We start from the raw sequence: 25,000 nt of genomic DNA, 5'->3' as shown, positions 1-25,000 counted from the left end.
CACGTAGGAAACCTACGGTGTGCGTCGCCAGCCCAGCCCGGCCGGTTCCTGTGCCACGTACGAAGCCTACGGTATGCGTCGCCAGCCCGGCCCGGCCTGTTCCTGCCACTCGCACCAAACCAGGGGTGCGAGTCGCCAGCCTGGTCCAGCCCGTTCCTGCTATTCGCACCAAGCCTCCTGTGTGTCCCCAGAGTCCTGTGCGTCCTGTTGCTGCTCCCCGCACTAGCCCTGAGATGCGTGTCCTCAGCCAGGGACCACCAGTTCCGGCACCACGTACTAGGCCGTATGTGCGTCCCCAGGGTCCAGCATGCCCTGTTGCTACTCCCCGCACTAGCCCTGAGATGCGTGTCCTCAGCCCGGGACCACCAGTTCCGGCACCACGCACTAGGCCGTATGTGCGTCCCCAGGGTCCAGCATGCCCTGTTGCTTCTCCCCGCACTAGCCCTGAGATGCGTGTCCTCAGCCCGGTACCTCCAGTTCCGGCACCACGCACCAGGCCTACGGTGCGCCTCAGACGGCCAGAGTCTGCCGTCTGCCCAACGGGGCCTGAACTGCCCGTCTGCCCGAAGCCTGCAAAGCCGCCCGTCTGCCATGAGCCATCAGAGCCGTCCGCCAGACCGGAGCCGCTAGAGCCTTCCGCCAGACAGGATCAGCCAGAGCCTTCCGCCAGACAGGATCAGCCAGAGCCTTCTGCCAGACAGGATCAGCCAGAGCCTTCTGCCAGACAGGATCAGCCAGAGCCTTCTGCCAGACAGGATCAGCCAGAGCCTTCCGCCAGACAGGATCAGCCAGAGCCTTCCGCCAGCCGTGAGCAGCCAGATCCGTCAGTCGGCCATGAGCAGCCAGATCCGTCAGCCAGCCATGAGCAGCCAGATCCGTCAGCCAGCCATGAGCAGCCAGATCCGTCAGCCAGCCATGAGCAGCCAGATCCGTCAGCCAGCCATGAGCAGCCAGATCCGTCAGCCAGCCATGAGCAGCCAGATCCGTCAGCCAGCCATGAGCAGCCAGATCCGTCAGCCAGCCATGAGCAGCCAGATCCGTCAGCCAGCCATGAGCAGCCAGATCCGTCAGCCAGCCATGAGCCGTCCAGCCAGGATCCGCCAGAGCCGTCCAGCCAGGATCCGCCAGAGCCGTCCAGCCGGGATCCGCCAGAGCCGTCCAGCCGGGATCCGCCAGAGACGTCCAGCCGGGATCCGCCAGAGCCGTCCAGCCGGGATCCGCCAGAGACGTCCAGCCGGGATCCGCCAGAGCCGTCCAGCCGGGATCCGCCAGAGCCGTCCAGCCGGGATCCGCCAGAGCCGTCCAGCCGGGATCCGCCAGAGCCGTCCAGCCGGGATCCGCCAGAGCCGTCCAGCCGGGATCCGCCAGAGCCGTCCAGCCGGGATCCGCCAGAGCCGTCCAGCCGGGATCCGCCAGAGCCGTCCAGCCGGGATCCGCCAGAGCCGTCCAGCCGGGATCCGCCAGAGCCGTCTAGCCGGGATCCGCCAGAGCCGTCCAGCCGGGATCCGCCAGCCAGCCAGGATCCGCCAGAGCCAGCCAGCCAGGATCCGCCATTTAGTCCGGTGCTGCCCCTTAGCTCGGTGTTGCTCCTTATCCTGGTGCTGTCCCTTATCCTGGTGATGCCCCTTAGTCCGGTGCTGCCCCTTAGCTCGGTGCTGCTTCGTATCCTGGTGCTGTCCCTTAGTCCGGTGCTGCCCCTTAGTCCGGTGCTGCCTCTTAGTCCGGTGCTGCCCCTTAATCCAGGTGGGTTAGGATGTAGGGTGGTCAATTGGAGGAGGCTACTTAAGTGGGTAGTGACTATGGTGGGGTGGGGACCACGACCAGTGCCAGAGCCGCCTCCGTGGAGCAACACCCACCCAGCCCTCCCCATTTTTTGGGTTAGGCGCGGTCGGAGTCCGCGCCTTTGGGGGGGGGTACTGTCACACTCTGGCTCCGGGACTGTGTAATTTAGAGCCAGAGTGTATTTCATTTGGTGGTGTTGGGTATGGGTGTGTTTCATTTGTTTGTGTTTTGTGGTGATTGGTCTGGTGACTCCCAATCGGAGGTAACGAGTGTCAGCTGTCGGCTCGTTATCTCTGATTGGGAGCCATATTTAAACTGTGTGTTTTCACTTTGTGGTTGTGGGTTTTTGTTCCATTGTTCTATGTTCCTTTATGTTCCTGTTGTTCCTGTGTTCCAGTGTTCCATGTTTTTGTCACTGAGGACGTTACGATCGTGTTTTGTTTCATTTTTCGTGTGTGCGCTTTATTAAAATAAAGTATGTACGCTTATCACGCTGCGCCTTGGTCCGCTCATTTTGAAGACGATCGTGACAGGAACACAATCTGTAATATCAACTGGTTATATTATATCATGGAACACAATCTGTAATATCAACTGGTTATATTATATAGTGGAACACAATCTGTAATATCAACTGGTTATATTATATAGTGGAACACAATCTGTAATATCAACTGGTTATATTATATAGTGGAACACAATCTGTAATATCAACTGGTTATATTATATAGTGGAACACAATCTGTAATATCAACTGGTTATATTATATAGTGGAACACAATCTGTAATATCAACTGGTTATATTATATAGTGGAACATAATCTGTAATATCACCTGGTTATATTATATAGTGGAACACAATCTGTAATATCAACTGGTTATATTATATAGTGGAACACAATCTGTAATATCAACTGGTTATATTATATAGTGGAACACAATCTGTAATATCAACTGGTTATATTATATAGTGGAACACAATCTGTAATATCAACTGGTTATATTATATAGTGGAACACAATCTGTAATATCAACTGGTTATATTATATCATGGAACACAATCTGTAATATCAACTGGTTATATTATATAGTGGAACACAATCTGTAATATCAACTGGTTATATTATATCATGGAACACAATCTGTAATATCAACTGGTTATATTATATCATGGAACACAATCTGTAATATCAACTGGTTATATTATATAGTGGAACACAATCTGTAATATCAACTGGTTATATTATATAGTGGAACACAATCTGTAATATCAACTGGTTATATTATATAGTGGAACACAATCTGTAATATCAACTGGTTATATTATATAGTGGAACACAATCTGTAATATCAACTGGTTATATTATATAGTGGAACACAATCTGTAATATCAACTGGTTATATTATATAGTGGAACACAATCTGTAATATCAACTGGTTATATTATATCATGGAACACAATCTGTAATATCAACTGGTTATATTATATCATGGAACACAATCTGTAATATCAACTGGTTATATTATATAGTGGAACACAATCTGTAATATCAACTGGTTATATTATATAGTGGAACACAATCTGTAATATCAACTGGTTATATTATATAATGGAACACAATCTGTAATATCAACTGGTTATATTATATAGTGGAACACAATCTGTAATATCAAATGGTTATATTATATAGTGGAACACAATCTGTAATATCAACTGGTTATATTATATAGTGGAACACAATCTGTAATATCAACTGGTTATATTATATCATGGAACACAATCTGTAATATCAACTGGTTATATTATATAGTGGAACACAATCTGTAATATCAACTGGTTATATTATATAGTGGAACACAATCTGTAATATCAACTGGTTATATTATATAGTGGAACACAATCTGTAATATCAACTGGTTATATTATATAGTGGAACACAATCTGTAATATCAACTGGTTATATTATATAGTGGAACACAATCTGTAATATCAACTGGTTATATTATATCATGGAACACAATCTGTAATATCAACTGGTTATATTATATAGTGGAACACAATCTGTAATATCAACTGGTTATATTATATAGTGGAACACAATCTGTAATATCAACTGGTTATATTATATAGTGGAACACAATCTGTAATATCAACTGGTTATATTATATAGTGGAACACAATCTGTAATATCAACTGGTTATATTATATAGTGGAACACAATCTGTAATATCAACTGGTTATATTATATAGTGGAACACAATCTGTAATATCAACTGGTTATATTATATAGTGGAACACAATCTGTAATATCAACTGGTTATATTATATAGTGGAACACAATCTGTAATATCAACTGGTTATATTATATCATGGAACACAATCTGTAATATCAACTGGTTATATTATATAGTGGAACACAATCTGTAATATCAACTGGTTATATTATATAGTGGAACACAATCTGTAATATCAACTGGTTATATTATATAGTGGAACACAATCTGTAATATCAACTGGTTATATTATATAGTGGAACACAATCTGTAATATCAACTGGTTATATTATATAGCGGAACACAATCTGTAATATCAACTGGTTATATTATATAGTGGAACACAATCTGTAATATCAACTGGTTATATTATATAGTGGAACACAATCTGTAATATCAACTGGTTATATTATATAGTGGAACACAATCTGTAATATCAACTGGTTATATTATATCATGGAACACAATCTGTAATATCAACTGGTTATATTATATAGTGGAACACAATCTGTAATATCAACTGGTTATATTATATAGTGGAACACAATCTGTAATATCAACTGGTTATATTATATAGTGGAACACAATCTGTAATATCAACTGGTTATATTATATAGTGGAACACAATCTGTAATATCAACTGGTTATATTATATAGCGGAACACAATCTGTAATATCAACTGGTTATATTATATAGTGGAACACAATCTGTAATATCAACTGGTTATATTATATCATGGAACACAATCTGTAATATCAACTGGTTATATTATATAGTGGAACACAATCTGTAATATCAACTGGTTATATTATATCATGGAACACAATCTGTAATATCAACTGGTTATATTATATAGCGGAACACAATCTGTAATATCAACTGGTTATATTATATAATGGAACACAATCTGTAATATCAACTGGTTATATTATATAGTGGAACACAATCTGTAATATCAACTGGTTATATTATATAGTGGAACACAATCTGTAATATCAACTGGTTATATTATATAGCGGAACACAATCTGTAATATCAACTGGTTATATTATATCATGGAACACAATCTGTAATATCAACTGGTTATATTATATAGTGGAACACAATCTGTAATATCAACTGGTTATATTATATAGTGGAACACAATCTGTAATATCAACTGGTTATATTATATAGTGGAACACAATCTGTAATATCAACTGGTTATATTATATAGTGGAACACAATCTGTAATATCAACTGGTTATATTATATCATGGAACACAATCTGTAATATCAACTGGTTATATTATATAGTGGAACACAATCTGTAATATCAACTGGTTATATTATATAGTGGAACACAATCTGTAATATCAACTGGTTATATTATATAGTGGAACACAATCTGTAATATCAACTGGTTATATTATATAGTGGAACACAATCTGTAATATCAACTGGTTATATTATATCATGGAACACAATCTGTAATATCACCTGGTTATATTATATAGTGGAACACAATCTGTAATATCAACTGGTTATATTATATAGTGGAACACAATCTGTAATATCAACTGGTTATATTATATAGTGGAACACAATCTGTAATATCAAATGGTTATATTATATAGTGGAACACAATCTGTAATATCAACTGGTTATATTATATAGTGGAACACAATCTGTAATATCAACTGGTTATATTATATCATGGAACACAATCTGTAATATCAACTGGTTATATTATATAGTGGAACACAATCTGTAATATCAACTGGTTATATTATATAGTGGAACACAATCTGTAATATCAACTGGTTATATTATATCATGGAACACAATCTGTAATATCAACTGGTTATATTATATAGTGGAACACAATCTGTAATATCAACTGGTTATATTATATAGTGGAACACAATCTGTAATATCAACTGGTTATATTATATAGTGGAACACAATCTGTAATATCAACTGGTTATATTATATAGTGGAACACAATCTGTAATATCAACTGGTTATATTATATAGTGGAACACAATCTGTAATATCAACTGGTTATATTATATAGTGGAACACAATCTGTAATATCAACTGGTTATATTATATCATGGAACACAATCTGTAATATCAACTGGTTATATTATATAGTGGAACACAATCTGTAATATCAACTGGTTATATTATATCATGGAACACAATCTGTAATATCAACTGGTTATATTATATAGTGGAACACAATCTGTAATATCAACTGGTTATATTATATAGTGGAACACAATCTGTAATATCAACTGGTTATATTATATCATGGAACACAATCTGTAATATCAACTGGTTATATTATATAGTGGAACACAATCTGTAATATCAACTGGATATATTATATCATGGAACACAATCTGTAATATCAACTGGTTATATTATATAGTGGAACACAATCTGTAATATCAACTGGTTATATTATATAGTGGAACACAATCTGTAATATCAACTGGATATATTATATCATGGAACACAATCTGTAATATCAACTGGTTATATTATATAATGGAACACAATCTGTAATATCAACTGGTTATATTATATAGTGGAACACAATCTGTAATATCAACTGGATATATTATATCATGGAACACAATCTGTAATATCAACTGGTTATATTATATCATGGAACACAATCTGTAATATCAACTGGTTATATTATATAGTGGAACACAATCTGTAATATCAACTGGTTATATTATATAGTGGAACACAATCTGTAATATCAACTGGTTATATTATATAATGGAACACAATCTGTAATATCAACTGGTTATATTATATAGTGGAACACAATCTGTAATATCAAATGGTTATATTATATAGTGGAACACAATCTGTAATATCAACTGGTTATATTATATAGTGGAACACAATCTGTAATATCAACTGGTTATATTATATCATGGAACACAATCTGTAATATCAACTGGTTATATTATATAGTGGAACACAATCTGTAATATCAACTGGTTATATTATATAGTGGAACACAATCTGTAATATCAACTGGTTATATTATATAGTGGAACACAATCTGTAATATCAACTGGTTATATTATATAGTGGAACACAATCTGTAATATCAACTGGTTATATTATATAGTGGAACACAATCTGTAATATCAACTGGTTATATTATATCATGGAACACAATCTGTAATATCAACTGGTTATATTATATAGTGGAACACAATCTGTAATATCAACTGGTTATATTATATAGTGGAACACAATCTGTAATATCAACTGGTTATATTATATAGTGGAACACAATCTGTAATATCAACTGGTTATATTATATAGTGGAACACAATCTGTAATATCAACTGGTTATATTATATAGTGGAACACAATCTGTAATATCAACTGGTTATATTATATAGTGGAACACAATCTGTAATATCAACTGGTTATATTATATAGTGGAACACAATCTGTAATATCAACTGGTTATATTATATAGTGGAACACAATCTGTAATATCAACTGGTTATATTATATCATGGAACACAATCTGTAATATCAACTGGTTATATTATATAGTGGAACACAATCTGTAATATCAACTGGTTATATTATATAGTGGAACACAATCTGTAATATCAACTGGTTATATTATATAGTGGAACACAATCTGTAATATCAACTGGTTATATTATATAGTGGAACACAATCTGTAATATCAACTGGTTATATTATATAGCGGAACACAATCTGTAATATCAACTGGTTATATTATATAGTGGAACACAATCTGTAATATCAACTGGTTATATTATATAGTGGAACACAATCTGTAATATCAACTGGTTATATTATATAGTGGAACACAATCTGTAATATCAACTGGTTATATTATATCATGGAACACAATCTGTAATATCAACTGGTTATATTATATAGTGGAACACAATCTGTAATATCAACTGGTTATATTATATAGTGGAACACAATCTGTAATATCAACTGGTTATATTATATAGTGGAACACAATCTGTAATATCAACTGGTTATATTATATAGTGGAACACAATCTGTAATATCAACTGGTTATATTATATAGCGGAACACAATCTGTAATATCAACTGGTTATATTATATAGTGGAACACAATCTGTAATATCAACTGGTTATATTATATCATGGAACACAATCTGTAATATCAACTGGTTATATTATATAGTGGAACACAATCTGTAATATCAACTGGTTATATTATATCATGGAACACAATCTGTAATATCAACTGGTTATATTATATAGCGGAACACAATCTGTAATATCAACTGGTTATATTATATAATGGAACACAATCTGTAATATCAACTGGTTATATTATATAGTGGAACACAATCTGTAATATCAACTGGTTATATTATATAGTGGAACACAATCTGTAATATCAACTGGTTATATTATATAGCGGAACACAATCTGTAATATCAACTGGTTATATTATATCATGGAACACAATCTGTAATATCAACTGGTTATATTATATAGTGGAACACAATCTGTAATATCAACTGGTTATATTATATAGTGGAACACAATCTGTAATATCAACTGGTTATATTATATAGTGGAACACAATCTGTAATATCAACTGGTTATATTATATAGTGGAACACAATCTGTAATATCAACTGGTTATATTATATCATGGAACACAATCTGTAATATCAACTGGTTATATTATATAGTGGAACACAATCTGTAATATCAACTGGTTATATTATATAGTGGAACACAATCTGTAATATCAACTGGTTATATTATATAGTGGAACACAATCTGTAATATCAACTGGTTATATTATATAGTGGAACACAATCTGTAATATCAACTGGTTATATTATATCATGGAACACAATCTGTAATATCACCTGGTTATATTATATAGTGGAACACAATCTGTAATATCAACTGGTTATATTATATAGTGGAACACAATCTGTAATATCAACTGGTTATATTATATAGTGGAACACAATCTGTAATATCAAATGGTTATATTATATAGTGGAACACAATCTGTAATATCAACTGGTTATATTATATAGTGGAACACAATCTGTAATATCAACTGGTTATATTATATCATGGAACACAATCTGTAATATCAACTGGTTATATTATATAGTGGAACACAATCTGTAATATCAACTGGTTATATTATATAGTGGAACACAATCTGTAATATCAACTGGTTATATTATATAGTGGAACACAATCTGTAATATCAACTGGTTATATTATATAGTGGAACACAATCTGTAATATCAACTGGTTATATTATATAGCGGAACACAATCTGTAATATCAACTGGTTATATTATATAGTGGAACACAATCTGTAATATCAACTGGTTATATTATATAGTGGAACACAATCTGTAATATCAACTGGTTATATTATATAGTGGAACACAATCTGTAATATCAACTGGTTATATTATATCATGGAACACAATCTGTAATATCAACTGGTTATATTATATAGTGGAACACAATCTGTAATATCAACTGGTTATATTATATAGTGGAACACAATCTGTAATATCAACTGGTTATATTATATAGTGGAACACAATCTGTAATATCAACTGGTTATATTATATAGTGGAACACAATCTGTAATATCAACTGGTTATATTATATAGCGGAACACAATCTGTAATATCAACTGGTTATATTATATAGTGGAACACAATCTGTAATATCAACTGGTTATATTATATCATGGAACACAATCTGTAATATCAACTGGTTATATTATATAGTGGAACACAATCTGTAATATCAACTGGTTATATTATATCATGGAACACAATCTGTAATATCAACTGGTTATATTATATAGCGGAACACAATCTGTAATATCAACTGGTTATATTATATAATGGAACACAATCTGTAATATCAACTGGTTATATTATATAGTGGAACACAATCTGTAATATCAACTGGTTATATTATATAGTGGAACACAATCTGTAATATCAACTGGTTATATTATATAGCGGAACACAATCTGTAATATCAACTGGTTATATTATATCATGGAACACAATCTGTAATATCAACTGGTTATATTATATAGTGGAACACAATCTGTAATATCAACTGGTTATATTATATAGTGGAACACAATCTGTAATATCAACTGGTTATATTATATAGTGGAACACAATCTGTAATATCAACTGGTTATATTATATAGTGGAACACAATCTGTAATATCAACTGGTTATATTATATCATGGAACACAATCTGTAATATCAACTGGTTATATTATATAGTGGAACACAATCTGTAATATCAACTGGTTATATTATATAGTGGAACACAATCTGTAATATCAACTGGTTATATTATATAGTGGAACACAATCTGTAATATCAACTGGTTATATTATATAGTGGAACACAATCTGTAATATCAACTGGTTATATTATATCATGGAACACAATCTGTAATATCACCTGGTTATATTATATAGTGGAACACAATCTGTAATATCAACTGGTTATATTATATAGTGGAACACAATCTGTAATATCAACTGGTTATATTATATAGTGGAACACAATCTGTAATATCAAATGGTTATATTATATAGTGGAACACAATCTGTAATATCAACTGGTTATATTATATAGTGGAACACAATCTGTAATATCAACTGGTTATATTATATCATGGAACACAATCTGTAATATCAACTGGTTATATTATATAGTGGAACACAATCTGTAATATCAACTGGTTATATTATATAGTGGAACACAATCTGTAATATCAACTGGTTATATTATATCATGGAACACAATCTGTAATATCAACTGGTTATATTATATAGTGGAACACAATCTGTAATATCAACTGGTTATATTATATAGTGGAACACAATCTGTAATATCAACTGGTTATATTATATAGTGGAACACAATCTGTAATATCAACTGGTTATATTATATAGTGGAACACAATCTGTAATATCAACTGGTTATATTATATAGTGGAACACAATCTGTAATATCAACTGGTTATATTATATAGTGGAACACAATCTGTAATATCAACTGGTTATATTATATCATGGAACACAATCTGTAATATCAACTGGTTATATTATATAGTGGAACACAATCTGTAATATCAACTGGTTATATTATATCATGGAACACAATCTGTAATATCAACTGGTTATATTATATAGTGGAACACAATCTGTAATATCAACTGGTTATATTATATAGTGGAACACAATCTGTAATATCAACTGGTTATATTATATCATGGAACACAATCTGTAATATCAACTGGTTATATTATATAGTGGAACACAATCTGTAATATCAACTGGATATATTATATCATGGAACACAATCTGTAATATCAACTGGTTATATTATATAGTGGAACACAATCTGTAATATCAACTGGTTATATTATATAGTGGAACACAATCTGTAATATCAACTGGATATATTATATCATGGAACACAATCTGTAATATCAACTGGTTATATTATATAATGGAACACAATCTGTAATATCAACTGGTTATATTATATAGTGGAACACAATCTGTAATATCAACTGGATATATTATATCATGGAACACAATCTGTAATATCAACTGGTTATATTATATAATGGAACACAATCTGTAATATCAACTGGTTATATTATATAGTGGAACACAATCTGTAATATCAACTGGTTATATTATATAGTGGAACACAATCTGTAATATCAACTGGTTATATTATATAGTGGAACACAATCTGTAATATCAACTGGTTATATTATATAGTGGAACACAATCTGTAATATCAACTGGTTATATTATATAGTGGAACACAATCTGTAATATCAACTGGATATATTATATCATGGAACACAATCTGTAATATCAACTGGTTATATTATATAGTGGAACACAATCTGTAATATCAACTGGTTATATTATATAGTGGAACACAATCTGTATTATCAACTGGTTATATTATATAGTGGAACACAATCTGTAATATCAACTGGTTATATTATATAGTGGAACACAATCTGTAATATCAACTGGTTATATTATATCATGGAACACAATCTGTAATATCAACTGGTTATATTATATCATGGAACACAATCTGTAATATCAACTGGTTATATTATATCATGGAACACAATCTGTAATATCAACTGGTTATATTATATCATGGAACACAATCTGTAATATCAACTGGTTATATTATATCATGGAACACAATCTGTAATATCAACTGGTTATATTATATAGTGGAACACAATCTGTATTATCAACTGGTTATATTATATAGTGGAACACAATCTGTAATATCAACTGGTTATATTATATCATGGAACACAATCTGTAATATCAACTGGTTATATTATATAGTGGAACACAATCTGTAATATCAACTGGTTATATTATATAGTGGAACACAATCTGTAATATCAACTGGTTATATTATATAGTGGAACACAATCTGTAATATCAACTGGTTATATTATATAGTGGAACACAATCTGTAATATCAACTGGTTATATTATATAGTGGAACACAATCTGTAATATCAACTGGTTATATAGTGGAACACAATCTGTAATATCAACTGGTTATATTATATCATGGAACACAATCTGTAATATCAACTGGTTATATTATATAGTGGAACACAATCTGTAATATCAACTGGTTATATTATATAGTGGAACACAATCTGTAATATCAACTGGTTATATTATATAGTGGAACACAATCTGTAATATCAACTGGTTATATTATATAGTGGAACACAATCTGTAATATCAACTGGTTATATTATATAATGGAACACAATCTGTAATATCAACTGGTTATATTATATAGTGGAACACAATCTGTAATATCAACTGGTTATATTATATCATGGAACACAATCTGTAATATCAACTGGTTATATTATATAATGGAACACAATCTGTAATATCAACTGGTTATATTATATAGTGGAACACAATCTGTAATATCAACTGGTTATATTATATAGTGGAACACAATCTGTAATATCAACTGGTTATATTATATAGTGGAACACAATCTGTAATATCAGTCTTCCATAAGGCAGGAAGCTCAGCAGTAACTGGTTATATTATATCAGTCTTCCATAAGGCAGGAAGCTCAGCAGTAACTGGTTCTATTATATCAGTCTTCCATAAGGCAGTAAGCTCAGCAGTAACTGGTTCTATTATATCAGTCTTCCATAAGGCAGGAAGCTCAGCAGTAACTGGTTCTATTATATCAGTCTTCCATAAGGCAGGAAGCTCAGCAGTAACTGGTTCTATTATATCAGTCTTCCATAAGGCAGGAAGCTCAGCAGTAACTGGTTCTATTATATGAGTCTTCCATAAGGCAGGAAGCTCAGCAGTAACTGGTTCTATTATATCAGTCTTCCATAAGGCAGGAAGCTCAGCAGTAACTGGTTCTATTATATCAGTCTTCCATAAGGCAGGAAGCTCAGCAGTAACTGGTTCTATTATATCAGTCTTCCATAAGGCAGGAAGCTCAGCAGTAACTGGTTCTATTATATCAGTCTTCCATAAGGCAGGAAGCTCAGCAGTAACTGGTTATATTATATCAGTCTTCCATAAGGCAGGAAGCTCAGCAGTAACTGGTTATATTATATCAGTCTTCCATAAGGCAGGAAGCTCAGCAGTAACTGGTTATATTATATCAGTCTTCCATAAGGCAGGAAGCTCAGCAGTAACTGGTTATATTATATCAGTCTTCCATAAGGCAGGAAGCTCAGCGGTAACTGGTTATATTATATCAGTCTTCCATAAGGCAGGAAGCTCAGCAGTAACTGGTTCTATTATATCAGTCTTCCATAAGGCAGGAAGCTCAGCAGTAATTGGTTATATACATATAGTAACTGGTTTATATATATATAAACAAGACGCTCTTATTATATTATATAACGGAGACAAGACGCCCTCATAGCCTTGTTTGGTTCATTTAGCAGACAAGACGCCCTTATTTCCTGATCCCTTATCACAGTCAAGACACACCTAATTTTATAATAAAAAAACATGATGTAATAAAACAGAATATTTTTTTACAAAGTGAAGAAAGTTGCCAGCGTGAAGCGATGCGCATCTCGCGTCTGAAACTGTTATTCTCAAAGAATGATCATTTGAAACAGGGCTCAATTTTGGCGAGTTAGTCCCATTTAGAATGGGTTAGCCTGACAGTTCACCAAGTAGACTAAGGGGGAAATAGACAGGACGCCTAAGGGGAAAATAGACAGGACGCCTATGGGGAAAATAGACAGGACGCCTAAGGGGAAAATAGACAGGACGCCTAAGGGGAAAATAGACAGGACGCCTAAGGGGAAAACAGACAGGACGCCTAAGGGGGAAATAGACAGGACGCCTAAGGGGGAAATAGACAGGACGCCTAAGGGGAAAATAGACAGGACGCCTAAGGGGAAAATAGACAGGACGCCTAAGTGGAAAATAGACAGGACGCCTAAGGGGAAAATAGACAGGACGCCTAAGGGGAAAATAGACAGGACGCCTAAGTGGAAAATAGACAGGACGCCTAAGGGGAAAATAGACAGGACGCCTAAGTGGAAAATAGACAGGACGCCTAAGTGGAAAATAGACAGGACGCCTAAGGGGAAAATAGACAGGACGCCTAAGGGGAAAATAGACAGGACGCCTATGGGGAAAATAGACAGGACGCCTAAGGGGAAAATAGACAGGACGCCTAAGGGGAAAATAGACAGGACGCCTAAGGGGAAAATAGACAGGACGCCTAAGGGGAAAATAGACAGGACGCCTAAGGGGAAAATAGACAGGACGCCTAAGGGGAAAATAGACAGGACGCCTAAGGGGGAAATAGACAGGACGCCTATGGGGAAAATAGACAGGACGCCTAAGGGGAAAATAGACAGGACGCCTAAGGGGAAAATAGACAGGACGCCTAAGGGGAAAATAGACAGGACGCCTAAGGGGAAAATAGACAGGACGCCTAAGGGGAAAATAGACAGGACGCCTAAGGGGAAAATAGACAGGACGCCTAAGGGGAAAATAGACAGGACGCCTAAGGGGAAAATAGACAGGACGCCTAAGGGGGAAATAGACAGGACGCCTATGGGGAAAATAGACAGGACGCCTAAGGGGAAAATAGACAGGACGCCTAAGGGGAAAATAGACAGGACGCCTAAGGGGAAAATAGACAGGACGCCTAAGGGGAAAATAGACAGGACGCCTAAGGGGAAAATAGACAGGACGCCTAAGGGGAAAATAGACAGGACGCCTAAGGGGAAAATAGACAGGACGCCTAAGGGGAAAATAGACAGGACGCCTAAGGGGAAAATAGACAGGACGCCTAAGGGGAAAATAGACAGGACGCCTAAGGGGAAAATAGACAGGACGCCTAAGGGGAAAATAGACAGGACGCCTAAGGGGAAAATAGACAGGACGCCTAAGGGGGAAATAGACAGGACGCCTAAGGGGGAAATAGACAGGACGCCTAAGGGGGAAATAGACAGGACGCCTAAGGGGAAAATAGACAGGACGCCTAAGGGGAAAATAGACAGGACGCCTAAGGGGAAAATAGACAGGACGCCTAAGGGGAAAATAGACAGGACGCCTAAGGGGGAAATAGACAGGACGCCTAAGGGGGAAATAGACAGGACGCCTAAGGGGGAAATAGACAGGACGCCTAAGGGGAAAATAGACAGGACGCAATTGTTTCCTAAACTGCAGCTGGTTGTTGGAACACAGTGTCTTCAGAAAGTATTCAGACCCCTGGACTCTTTCCACAGTTTGTTGTGTTACAGCCTGAGTTCAAAATAGATTCAATTTTTAAAAAATCTCAGCCGTCTACACACAATACCCCATAATGACAAAGTGAAAACATGTTTTTTAGAAATGTTTCCGAATACTAACCTAAATGACCAAGTGAAAAGAAGGAAACCTGTACAGAATAACATATATTCCAAAACATGCATCCTGTTTGCAACAAGGCCCTAAAGTAATACTGCAAAAAATTTGGAAAAGCAAATAACTTTTTTTGTCCTGAATACAAAGTGTTATGTTTGGGGCAAATCAACACATCACTGAGTACCACTCTCCATATTTTCAAGCATAGTGGTGGCTGCGTCATGTTATGGGTATGCTTGTCATCGTTAAGGACTGGGGAGTTTTTCAGGATAAAAAAAGAAACGGAATGGAGCTAAGCACAGGCGAAACCTTAGAGGAAAACCTGGTTCAGTCTGCTTTCCACCAGACACTGGGAGATGAATTCACCTTTCAGCAGGACAATAACCTAGAACAGAAGGCCAAATCTACACTGGAGTTTCTTACCAAGAAGACAGTGAATGTTTCTGAGTTAGTTTTGACTTAAATCTGCTTGAGAATCTACGGCAAGACTTGAAAATGGCTGTCTAGCAATGATCAACAACCAATTTGACAGAGCTTGAAGAATTTTGAAAAGAATAATGGGCAAATGTTGCACAATCCAGGTGTGGAAAGCTCTTAGAGACTTACCCAGAAAGACTCACAGCTGTAATCGCTGCCAAAGGTGATTTATAAAATGTATTAACTCAGGGGGTTGAATACTGATCTCATCAAGATATATTCGTTTTTTTTTTTTTTTTCATGAATTTTTTACAAATGTTAGAATTTTTCTTCCACTTTGACATTACATAGTATTTATTGAGTGTAGCTCATTGACAAAAAAAAAAGACAATTAAATCAATTTTAATGCCACTTTTTAACGTAACATTTGGAAAAAGTCAAGTGGTGTGAATACTTTCTGAAGGGACTGTATGAGAGGGCAAAGGTTAGTAAAAATCTGTTTTAAACGTACCCTCCACACAAACCCCCCCCCCCGTACGTACCCTCCACCCCCCCCCCCCCACCCCCCCGTACGTACCCTCACCCCCTCCACCCCCCCCCCGTACGTACCCTCCACCCCCCCCCCCTGTACGTACCTTCCACCAGTCCCATCCCCAGTTCTCCTGGTAGAAACCTCTGATCAGCAGTTAGTCCCACGTACATACGACTCTTTATGGTCTCAATGTGATCAGCGTGGGTGGCATCCGTACCTATTGAAACACCAATGTGATCAGCGTGGGTGGCATCCGTACCTATTAGAACACGCTGCCGTTAACCGCTGACACTTCAACTGGTAGTCATCTGGTTATTCAGCTCTGAGTGTGTTTACCGATGCCGTGTTTCTCCATCAGTGATATGAGGTCTGCCTCTGTGAGGAGGAGTGTGTGTGTGTGTGTGTGTGTGTGTGTGTGTGTGTGTGTGTGTGTGTGTGTGTGTGTGTGTGTGTCTGTGTGTGTGTGTGTGTGTGTGTGTGTCTGTGTGTGTGTGTGTGTGTGTGTGTTTACCGATGCCGTGTTTCTCCATCAGTGATATGAGGTCTGCCTCTGTGAGGAGGAGTGTGTGTGTGTGTGTGTGTGTGTGTGTGTGTGTGTGTGTGTGTGTGTGTGTGTGTGTGTGTGTGTGTGTGTGTGTACCGATGCCGTGTTTCTCCATCAGTGATATGAGGTCTGCCTCTGTGAGGAGTTGAGGAGGAGAAGTCTGACCGTCCAACATCTCTATCGCTGACGGCTGGAACTGGCTGCCCTGCTCATACACTGGGATCACCTGCAGCACACACACACACACACACACACACACAGGACAGATACACACACAGGACAGATACACACACAGGACAGATACACACACACACACACAGGACAGATTTTACATTTACATTTTAGTCATTTAGCAGACGCTCTTATCCAGAGCGACTTACAGTTAGTGCATACATTATTAATTTTTTTCATACCCCCTGTGGGAATCGAACCCACAACCCTGGTGTTGCAAACGCCATGCTCTACCAACTGAGCTACATCCCCTGCCGGCCATTCCCTCCCCTACCCTGGACGACGCTGGGCCAATTGTGCGCCGCCCCATGGGTCTCCCGGTCGCGGCCGGCTACGACAGAGCCTGGATTCGAACCAGGATCTCTAGTGGCACAGCTAGCACTGTGATGCAGTGCCTTAGACCACTGCGCCACTCGGGAGACAGATACACACACAGGACGGATACACACATTATGTGTAGTCCCCCGGGGGTCCATAATGGGCCCCTCATCTATTCAACATGATAAATGATATCAGTCAACACCTCCCCACCTTAGCGTGGACCCCTCATATATTCAACATGATAAATGATATCAGTCAACACCTCCCCACCTTGGCGCTCCAGCGGTCGTATATTCAACATGATAAATGATATCAGTCAACACCTCCCCACCTTGGCGCTCCAGCGGTCGTATATTCAACATGATAAATGATATCAGTCAACACCTCCCCACCTTGGCGCTCCAGCGGTCGTAGGGGTAAACGTCCAGGTAGTTTCTCCTGATGATCATGAGGCCGTTAGCGGAGAACCTCTCGTTAGCCATCTCCACCTCAACCACCGTTTCCTGCCCCACAGCATCTTGGGATACGCACGCCAGGAAGTGACGCACAATGAACTCATACACACGCTGCTCGTTGCCCTGGAGACAGAAAACACATTCCAGATCTAGCCAGGATAGTCCACTCAGTAACACTTACCGCTGTTTTAAAGATCTAAAACGATCTAGCCAGGATAGTCCACTCAGTAACACTCACCACTGTTTTAAAGATCTAAAACGATCTAGCCAGGATAGTCCACTCAGTAACACTCACCACTGTTTTAAAGATCTAAAACGATCTAGCCAGGATAGTCCACTCAGTAACACTCACCACTGTTTTAAAGATCTAAAACGATCTAGCCAGGATAGTCCACTCAGTAACACTCACCACTGTTTTAAAGATCTAAACGATCTAGCCAGGATAGTCCACTCAGTAACACTCACCACTGTTTTAAAGATCTAAACGATCTAGCCAGGATAGTCCACTCAGTAACACTCACCACTGTTTTAAAGATCTAAAACGATCTAGCCAGGATAGTCCACTCAGTAACACTCACCACTGTTTTAAAGATCTAAAACGATCTAGCCAGGATAGTCCACTCAGTAACACTCACCACTGTTTTAAAGATCTAAACGATCTAGCCAGGATAGTCCACTCAGTAACACTCACCACTGTTTTAAAGATCTAAACGATCTAGCCAGGATAGCCCACTCAGTAACACTCACCACTGTTTTAAAGATCTAAAACGATCTAGCCAGGATAGTCCACTCAGTAACACTCACCACTGTTTTAAAGATCTAAACGATCTAGCCAGGATAGTCCACTCAGTAACACTCACCACTGTTTTAAAGATCTAAACGATCTAGCCAGGATAGTCCACTCAGTAACACTCACCACTGTTTTAAAGATCTAAACGATCTAGCCAGGATAGTCCACTCAGTAACACTCACCACTGTTTTAAAGATCTAAAACGATCTAGCCAGGATAGTCCACTCAGTAACACTTACCACTGTTTTACAGCCTGTAGTGTGTTAGTGTACTTGATGGGGTGTATATATATATATACAGTGGGGAGAACAAGTATTTGATACACTGCCGATTTTGCAGGTTTTCCTACTTCCAAAGCATGTAGAGGTCTGTAATTTTTATCATAGGTACACTTCAACTGTGAGAGACGGAATCTAAAACAAAAATCATAGAAAATCACATTGTATGATTTTTAAGTAATTCATTTGCATTTTATTGCATGACATAAGTATTTGATACATCAGAAAAGCAGAACTTAATATTTGGTACAGAAACCTTTGTTTGCAATTACAGAGATCATATGTTTCCTGTAGGTCTTGACCAGGTTTGCACACACTGCAGCAGGGATTTTGGCCCACTCCTCCATACAGACCTTCTCCAGATCCTTCAGGTTTCGGGGCTGTCGCTGGGCAATACGGACTTTCAGCTCCCTCATTAGATTTTCTATTGGGTTCAGGTCTGGAGACTGGCTAGGCCACTCCAGGACCTCGAGATGCTTCTTACGGAGCCACTCCTTAGTTGCCCTGGCTGTGTGTTTCGGGTCGTTGTCATGCTGGAAGACCCAGCCACGACCCATCTTCAATGCTCTTACTGAGGGAAGGAGGTTGTTGGCCAAGATCTCGCGATACATGGCCCCATCCATCCTCCCCTCAATACGGTGCAGTCATCCAGTCCCCTTTGCAGAAAAGCATCCCCAAAGAATGATGTTTCCACCTCCATGCTTCACGGTTGGGATGGTGTTCTTGGGGTTGTACTCATCCTTCTTCTTCCTCCAAACACGGCGAGTGGAGTTTAGACCAAAAAGCTATATTTTTGTCTCATCAGACCACATGACCTTCTCCCATTCCTCCTCTGGATCATCCAGATGGTCATTGGCAAACTTCAGACGGGCGTGGACATGCGCTGGCTTGAGCAGGGGGACCTTGCGTGCGCTGCAGGATTTTAATCCATGACGGCGTAGTGTGTTACTAATGGTTTTCTTTGAGACTGTGGTTCCAGCTCTCTTCAGATCATTGACCAGGTCCTGCCGTGTAGTTCTGGGCTGATCCCTCACCTTCCTCATGATCATTGATGCCCCACGAGGTGAGATCTTGCATGGAGCCCCAGACCGAGGGTGATTGACCGTCATCTTGAACTTCTTCCATTTTCTAATAATTGCGCCAACAGTTGTTGCCGTCTCACCAAGCTGCTTGCCTATTGTCCTGTAGCCCATCCCAGCCTTGTGCAGGTCTACAATTGTATCCCTGATGTCCTTACACAGCTCTCTGGTCTTGGCCATTGTGGAGAGGTTGGAGTCTGTTTGATTGAGTGTGTGGACAGGTGTCTTTTATACAGGTAACGAGTTCAAACAGGTGCAGTTAATACAGGTAATGAGTGGAGAACAGGAGGGCTTCTTAAAGAAAAACTAACAGGTCTGTGAGAGCCGGAATTCTTACTGGTTGGTAGGTGATCAAATACTTATGGCATGCAATAAAATGCAAATGAATTACTTAAAAATCATCCAATGTGATTTTCTGGATTTTTGTTTTAGATTCCGTCTCTCACAGTTGAAGTGTACCTATGATAAAAATTACAGACCTCTACATGCTTTGTAAGTAGGAAAACCTGCAAAATCGGCAGTGTATCAAATACTTGTTCTCCCCACTGTATATATATATATATACCTGTAGTGTGTTAGTGTACTTGATGGGGTGTATATATATATATATATATATATATATACCTGTAGTGTGTTAGTGTACTTGATGGGGTGTATATATATATATATACAGTGGGGAGAACAAGTATTTGATACACTGCCGATTTTGCAGGTTTTCCTACTTACAAAGCATGTAGAGGTCTGTCATTTTTATCATAGGTACACTTCAACTGTGAGAGACGGAATCTAAAACAAAAATCCAGAAAATCACATTTTATGATTTTTAAGTAATTAATTTGCATTTTATTGCATGACATAAGTATTTGATACATCAGAAAAGCAGAACTTAATATTTGGTACAGAAACCTTTGTTTGCAATTACAGATATCATACGTTTCCTGTAGGTCTTGACCAGGTTTGCACACACTGCAGCAGGGATTTTGGCCCACTCCTCCATACAGACCTTCTCCAGATCCTTCAGGTTTCGGGGCTGTCGCTGGGCAATACGGACTTTCAGCTCCCTCCAAAGATTTTCTATTGGGTTCAGGTCTGGAGACTGGCTAGGCCACTCCAGGACCTTGAGATGCTTCTTACGGAGCCACTCCTTAGTTGCCCTGGCTGTGTGTTTCGGGTCGTTGTCATGCTGGAAGACCCAGCCACGACCCATCTTCAATGCTTTTACTGAGGGAAGGAGGTTGTTGGCCAAGATCTCGCGATACATGGCCCCATCCATCCTCCCCTAAATACGGTGCAGTCGTCCTGTCCCCTTTGCAGAAAAGCATCCCCAAAGAATGATGTTTCCACCTCCATGCTTCACGGTTGGGATGGTGTTCTTGGGGTTGTACTCATTCTTCTTCTTCCTCCAAACACGGCGAGTGGAGTTTAGACCAAAAAGCTCTATTTTTGTCTCATCAGACCACACGACCTTCTCCCATTCCTCCTCTGGATCATCCAGATGGTCATTGGCAAACTTCAGACGGGCCTGGACATGCGCTGGCTTGAGCAGGGGGACCTTGCGTGCGCTGCAGGATTTTAATCCATGACGGCGTAGTGTGTTACTAATGGTTTCCTTTGAGACTGTGGTCCCAGCTCTCTTCAGGTCATTGACCAGGTCCTGCCGTGTAGTTCTGGGCTGATCCCTCACCTTCCTCATGATCATTGATACCCCACGAGGTGAGATCTTGCATGGAGCCCCAGACCAAGGGTGATTGACCGTCATCTTGAACTTCTTCCATTTTCTAATAATTGCGCCAACAGTTGTTGCCTTCTCACCAAGCTGCTTGCCTATTGTCCTGTAGCCCATCCCAGCCTTGTGCAGGTCTACAATTGTATCCCTGATGTCCTTACACAGCTCTCTGGTCTTGGCCATTGTGGAGAGTTTGGAGTCTGTTTGATTGAGTGTGTGGACAGGTGTCTTTTATACAGGTAATGAGTTCAAACAGGTGCAGTTAATACAGGTAATGAGTGGAGAACAGGAGGGCTTCTTAAAGAAAAACTAACAGGTCTGTGAGAGCCGGAATTCTTACTGGTTGGTAGGTGATCAAATACTTATGTCACGCAATAAAATGCAAATTAATTACTTAAAAATCATCCAATGTGATTTTCTGGATTTTTGTTTTAGATTCCGTCTCTCACAGTTGAAGTGTACCTATGGTAAAAATTACAGACCTCTACATGCTTTGTAAGTAGGAAAACCTGAAAAATCGGCAGTGTATCAAATACTTGTTCTCCCCACTGTATATATATATACCTGTAGTGTGTTAGTGTACTTGATGGGGTGTATATATATATATATATATATATATATATATATACCTGTAGTGTGTTAGTGTACTTGATGGGGTGTATATATATATATATATATATATATATATATATATACCTGTAGTGTGTTAGTGTACTTGATGGGGTGTATATATATATATATATATATATACCTGTAGTGTGTTAGTGTACTTGATGGGGTGTATATATATATATATATATATACCTGTAGTGTGTTAGTGTACTTGATGGGGTGTATATATATATATATATATACCTGTAGTGTGTTAGTGTACTTGATGGGGTGTATATATATATATATATATACCTGTAGTGTGTTAGTGTACTTGATGGGGTGTATATATATATATACCTGTAGTGTGTTAGTGTACTTGGTGGGGTGTATATATATATATATATACCTGTAGTGTGTTAGTGTACTTGGTGGGGTGTATATATATATATATATATACCTGTAGTGTGTTAGTGTACTTGATGGGGTGTATATATATATATATATATATATATACCTGTAGTGTGTTAGTGTACTTGATGGGGTGTATATATATATATATATATATACCTGTAGTGTGTTAGTGTACTTGATGGGGTGTATATATATATATATATATATATACCTGTAGTGTGTTAATGTACTTGATGGGGTGTATATATATATATATATATATATATATATACCTGTAGTGTGTTAGTGTACTTGATGGGGTGTATATATATATATATATATACCTGTAGTGTGTTAGTGTACTTGATGGGGTGTATATATATATATATACCTGTAGTGTGTTAGTGTACTTGGTGGGGTGTATATATATATATATACCTGTAGTGTGTTAGTGTACTTGATGGGGTGTATATATATATATATATACCTGTAGTGTGTTAGTGTACTTGGTGGGGTGTATATATATATATATACCTGTAGTGTGTTAGTGTACTTGATGGGGTGTATATATATATATATATACCTGTAGTGTGTTAGTGTACTTGGTGGGGTGTATATATATATATATACCTGTAGTGTGTTAGTGTACTTGATGGGGTGTATATATATATATATATATACCTGTAGTGTGTTAGTGTACTTGATGGGGTGTATATATATATATATATATATACCTGTAGTGTGTTAGTGTACTTGATGGGGTGTATATATATATATATATATATACCTGTAGTGTGTTAGTGTACTTGATGGGGTGTATATATATATATATATATATATACCTGTAGTGTGTTAGTGTACTTGATGGGGTGTATACCTGTAGTGTGTTAGTGTACTTGATGGGGTGTATATATATATATATATATATATATATATATACCTGTAGTGTGTTAGTGTACTTGATGGGGTGTATATATATATATACCTGTAGTGTGTTAGTGTACTTGATGGGGTGTATATATATATATATATATATATATATATATATATATATATATACCTGTAGTGTGTTAGTGTACTTGGTGGGGTGTATATATATATATATACCTGTAGTGTGTTAGTGTACTTGGTGGGGTGTATATATATATATATACCTGTAGTGTGTTAGTGTACTTGATGGGGTGTATATATATATATATATATACCTGTAGTGTGTTAGTGTACTTGATGGGGTGTATATATATATATATATATATACCTGTAGTGTGTTAGTGTACTTGATGGGGTGTATATATATATATATATACCTGTAGTGTGTTAGTGTACTTGATGGGGTGTATATATATATATATATATACCTGTAGTGTGTTAGTGTACTTTATGGGGTGTATATATATATATATATATACCTGTAGTGTGTTAGTGTACTTGATGGGGTGTATATATATATATATATACCTGTAGTGTGTTAGTGTACTTGATGGGGTGTATATATATATATATACCTGTAGTGTGTTAGTGTACTTGGTGGGGTGTATATATATATATATATATATATACCTGTAGTGTGTTAGTGTACTTGATGGGGTGTATATA

At 37.7% G+C, this 25,000-nt stretch overlaps 1 protein-coding gene across 1 annotated transcript in view; it reads right to left on the bottom strand.

Annotated features, from left to right (window-relative positions):
* The window catches only part of top3a (DNA topoisomerase III alpha), a 109,292-nt gene that overhangs the window by 65,380 nt on the left and 18,912 nt on the right, over positions 1-25,000 (bottom strand). The window contains exons 12-14 of the mRNA XM_084194359.1: positions 18,485-18,670; positions 17,637-17,766; positions 17,100-17,213 (exon numbers count right to left, since the gene is read on the bottom strand). Of these exons, the coding sequence (XP_084050485.1) occupies positions 17,100-17,213; positions 17,637-17,766; positions 18,485-18,670 (430 nt within the window). The remainder of the gene's footprint in view (positions 1-17,099; positions 17,214-17,636; positions 17,767-18,484; positions 18,671-25,000) is intronic.

The sequence above is a fragment of the Coregonus lavaretus genome, assembly GCF_964263955.1.
Source record: "Coregonus lavaretus genome assembly, contig: HAP1_SCAFFOLD_889, whole genome shotgun sequence".
NCBI classification, from domain to species: domain Eukaryota; kingdom Metazoa; phylum Chordata; class Actinopteri; order Salmoniformes; family Salmonidae; genus Coregonus; species Coregonus lavaretus.
Note: the sequence above shows the minus strand (reverse complement) of the source record. Positions and strands in the feature narration are given on the sequence as shown.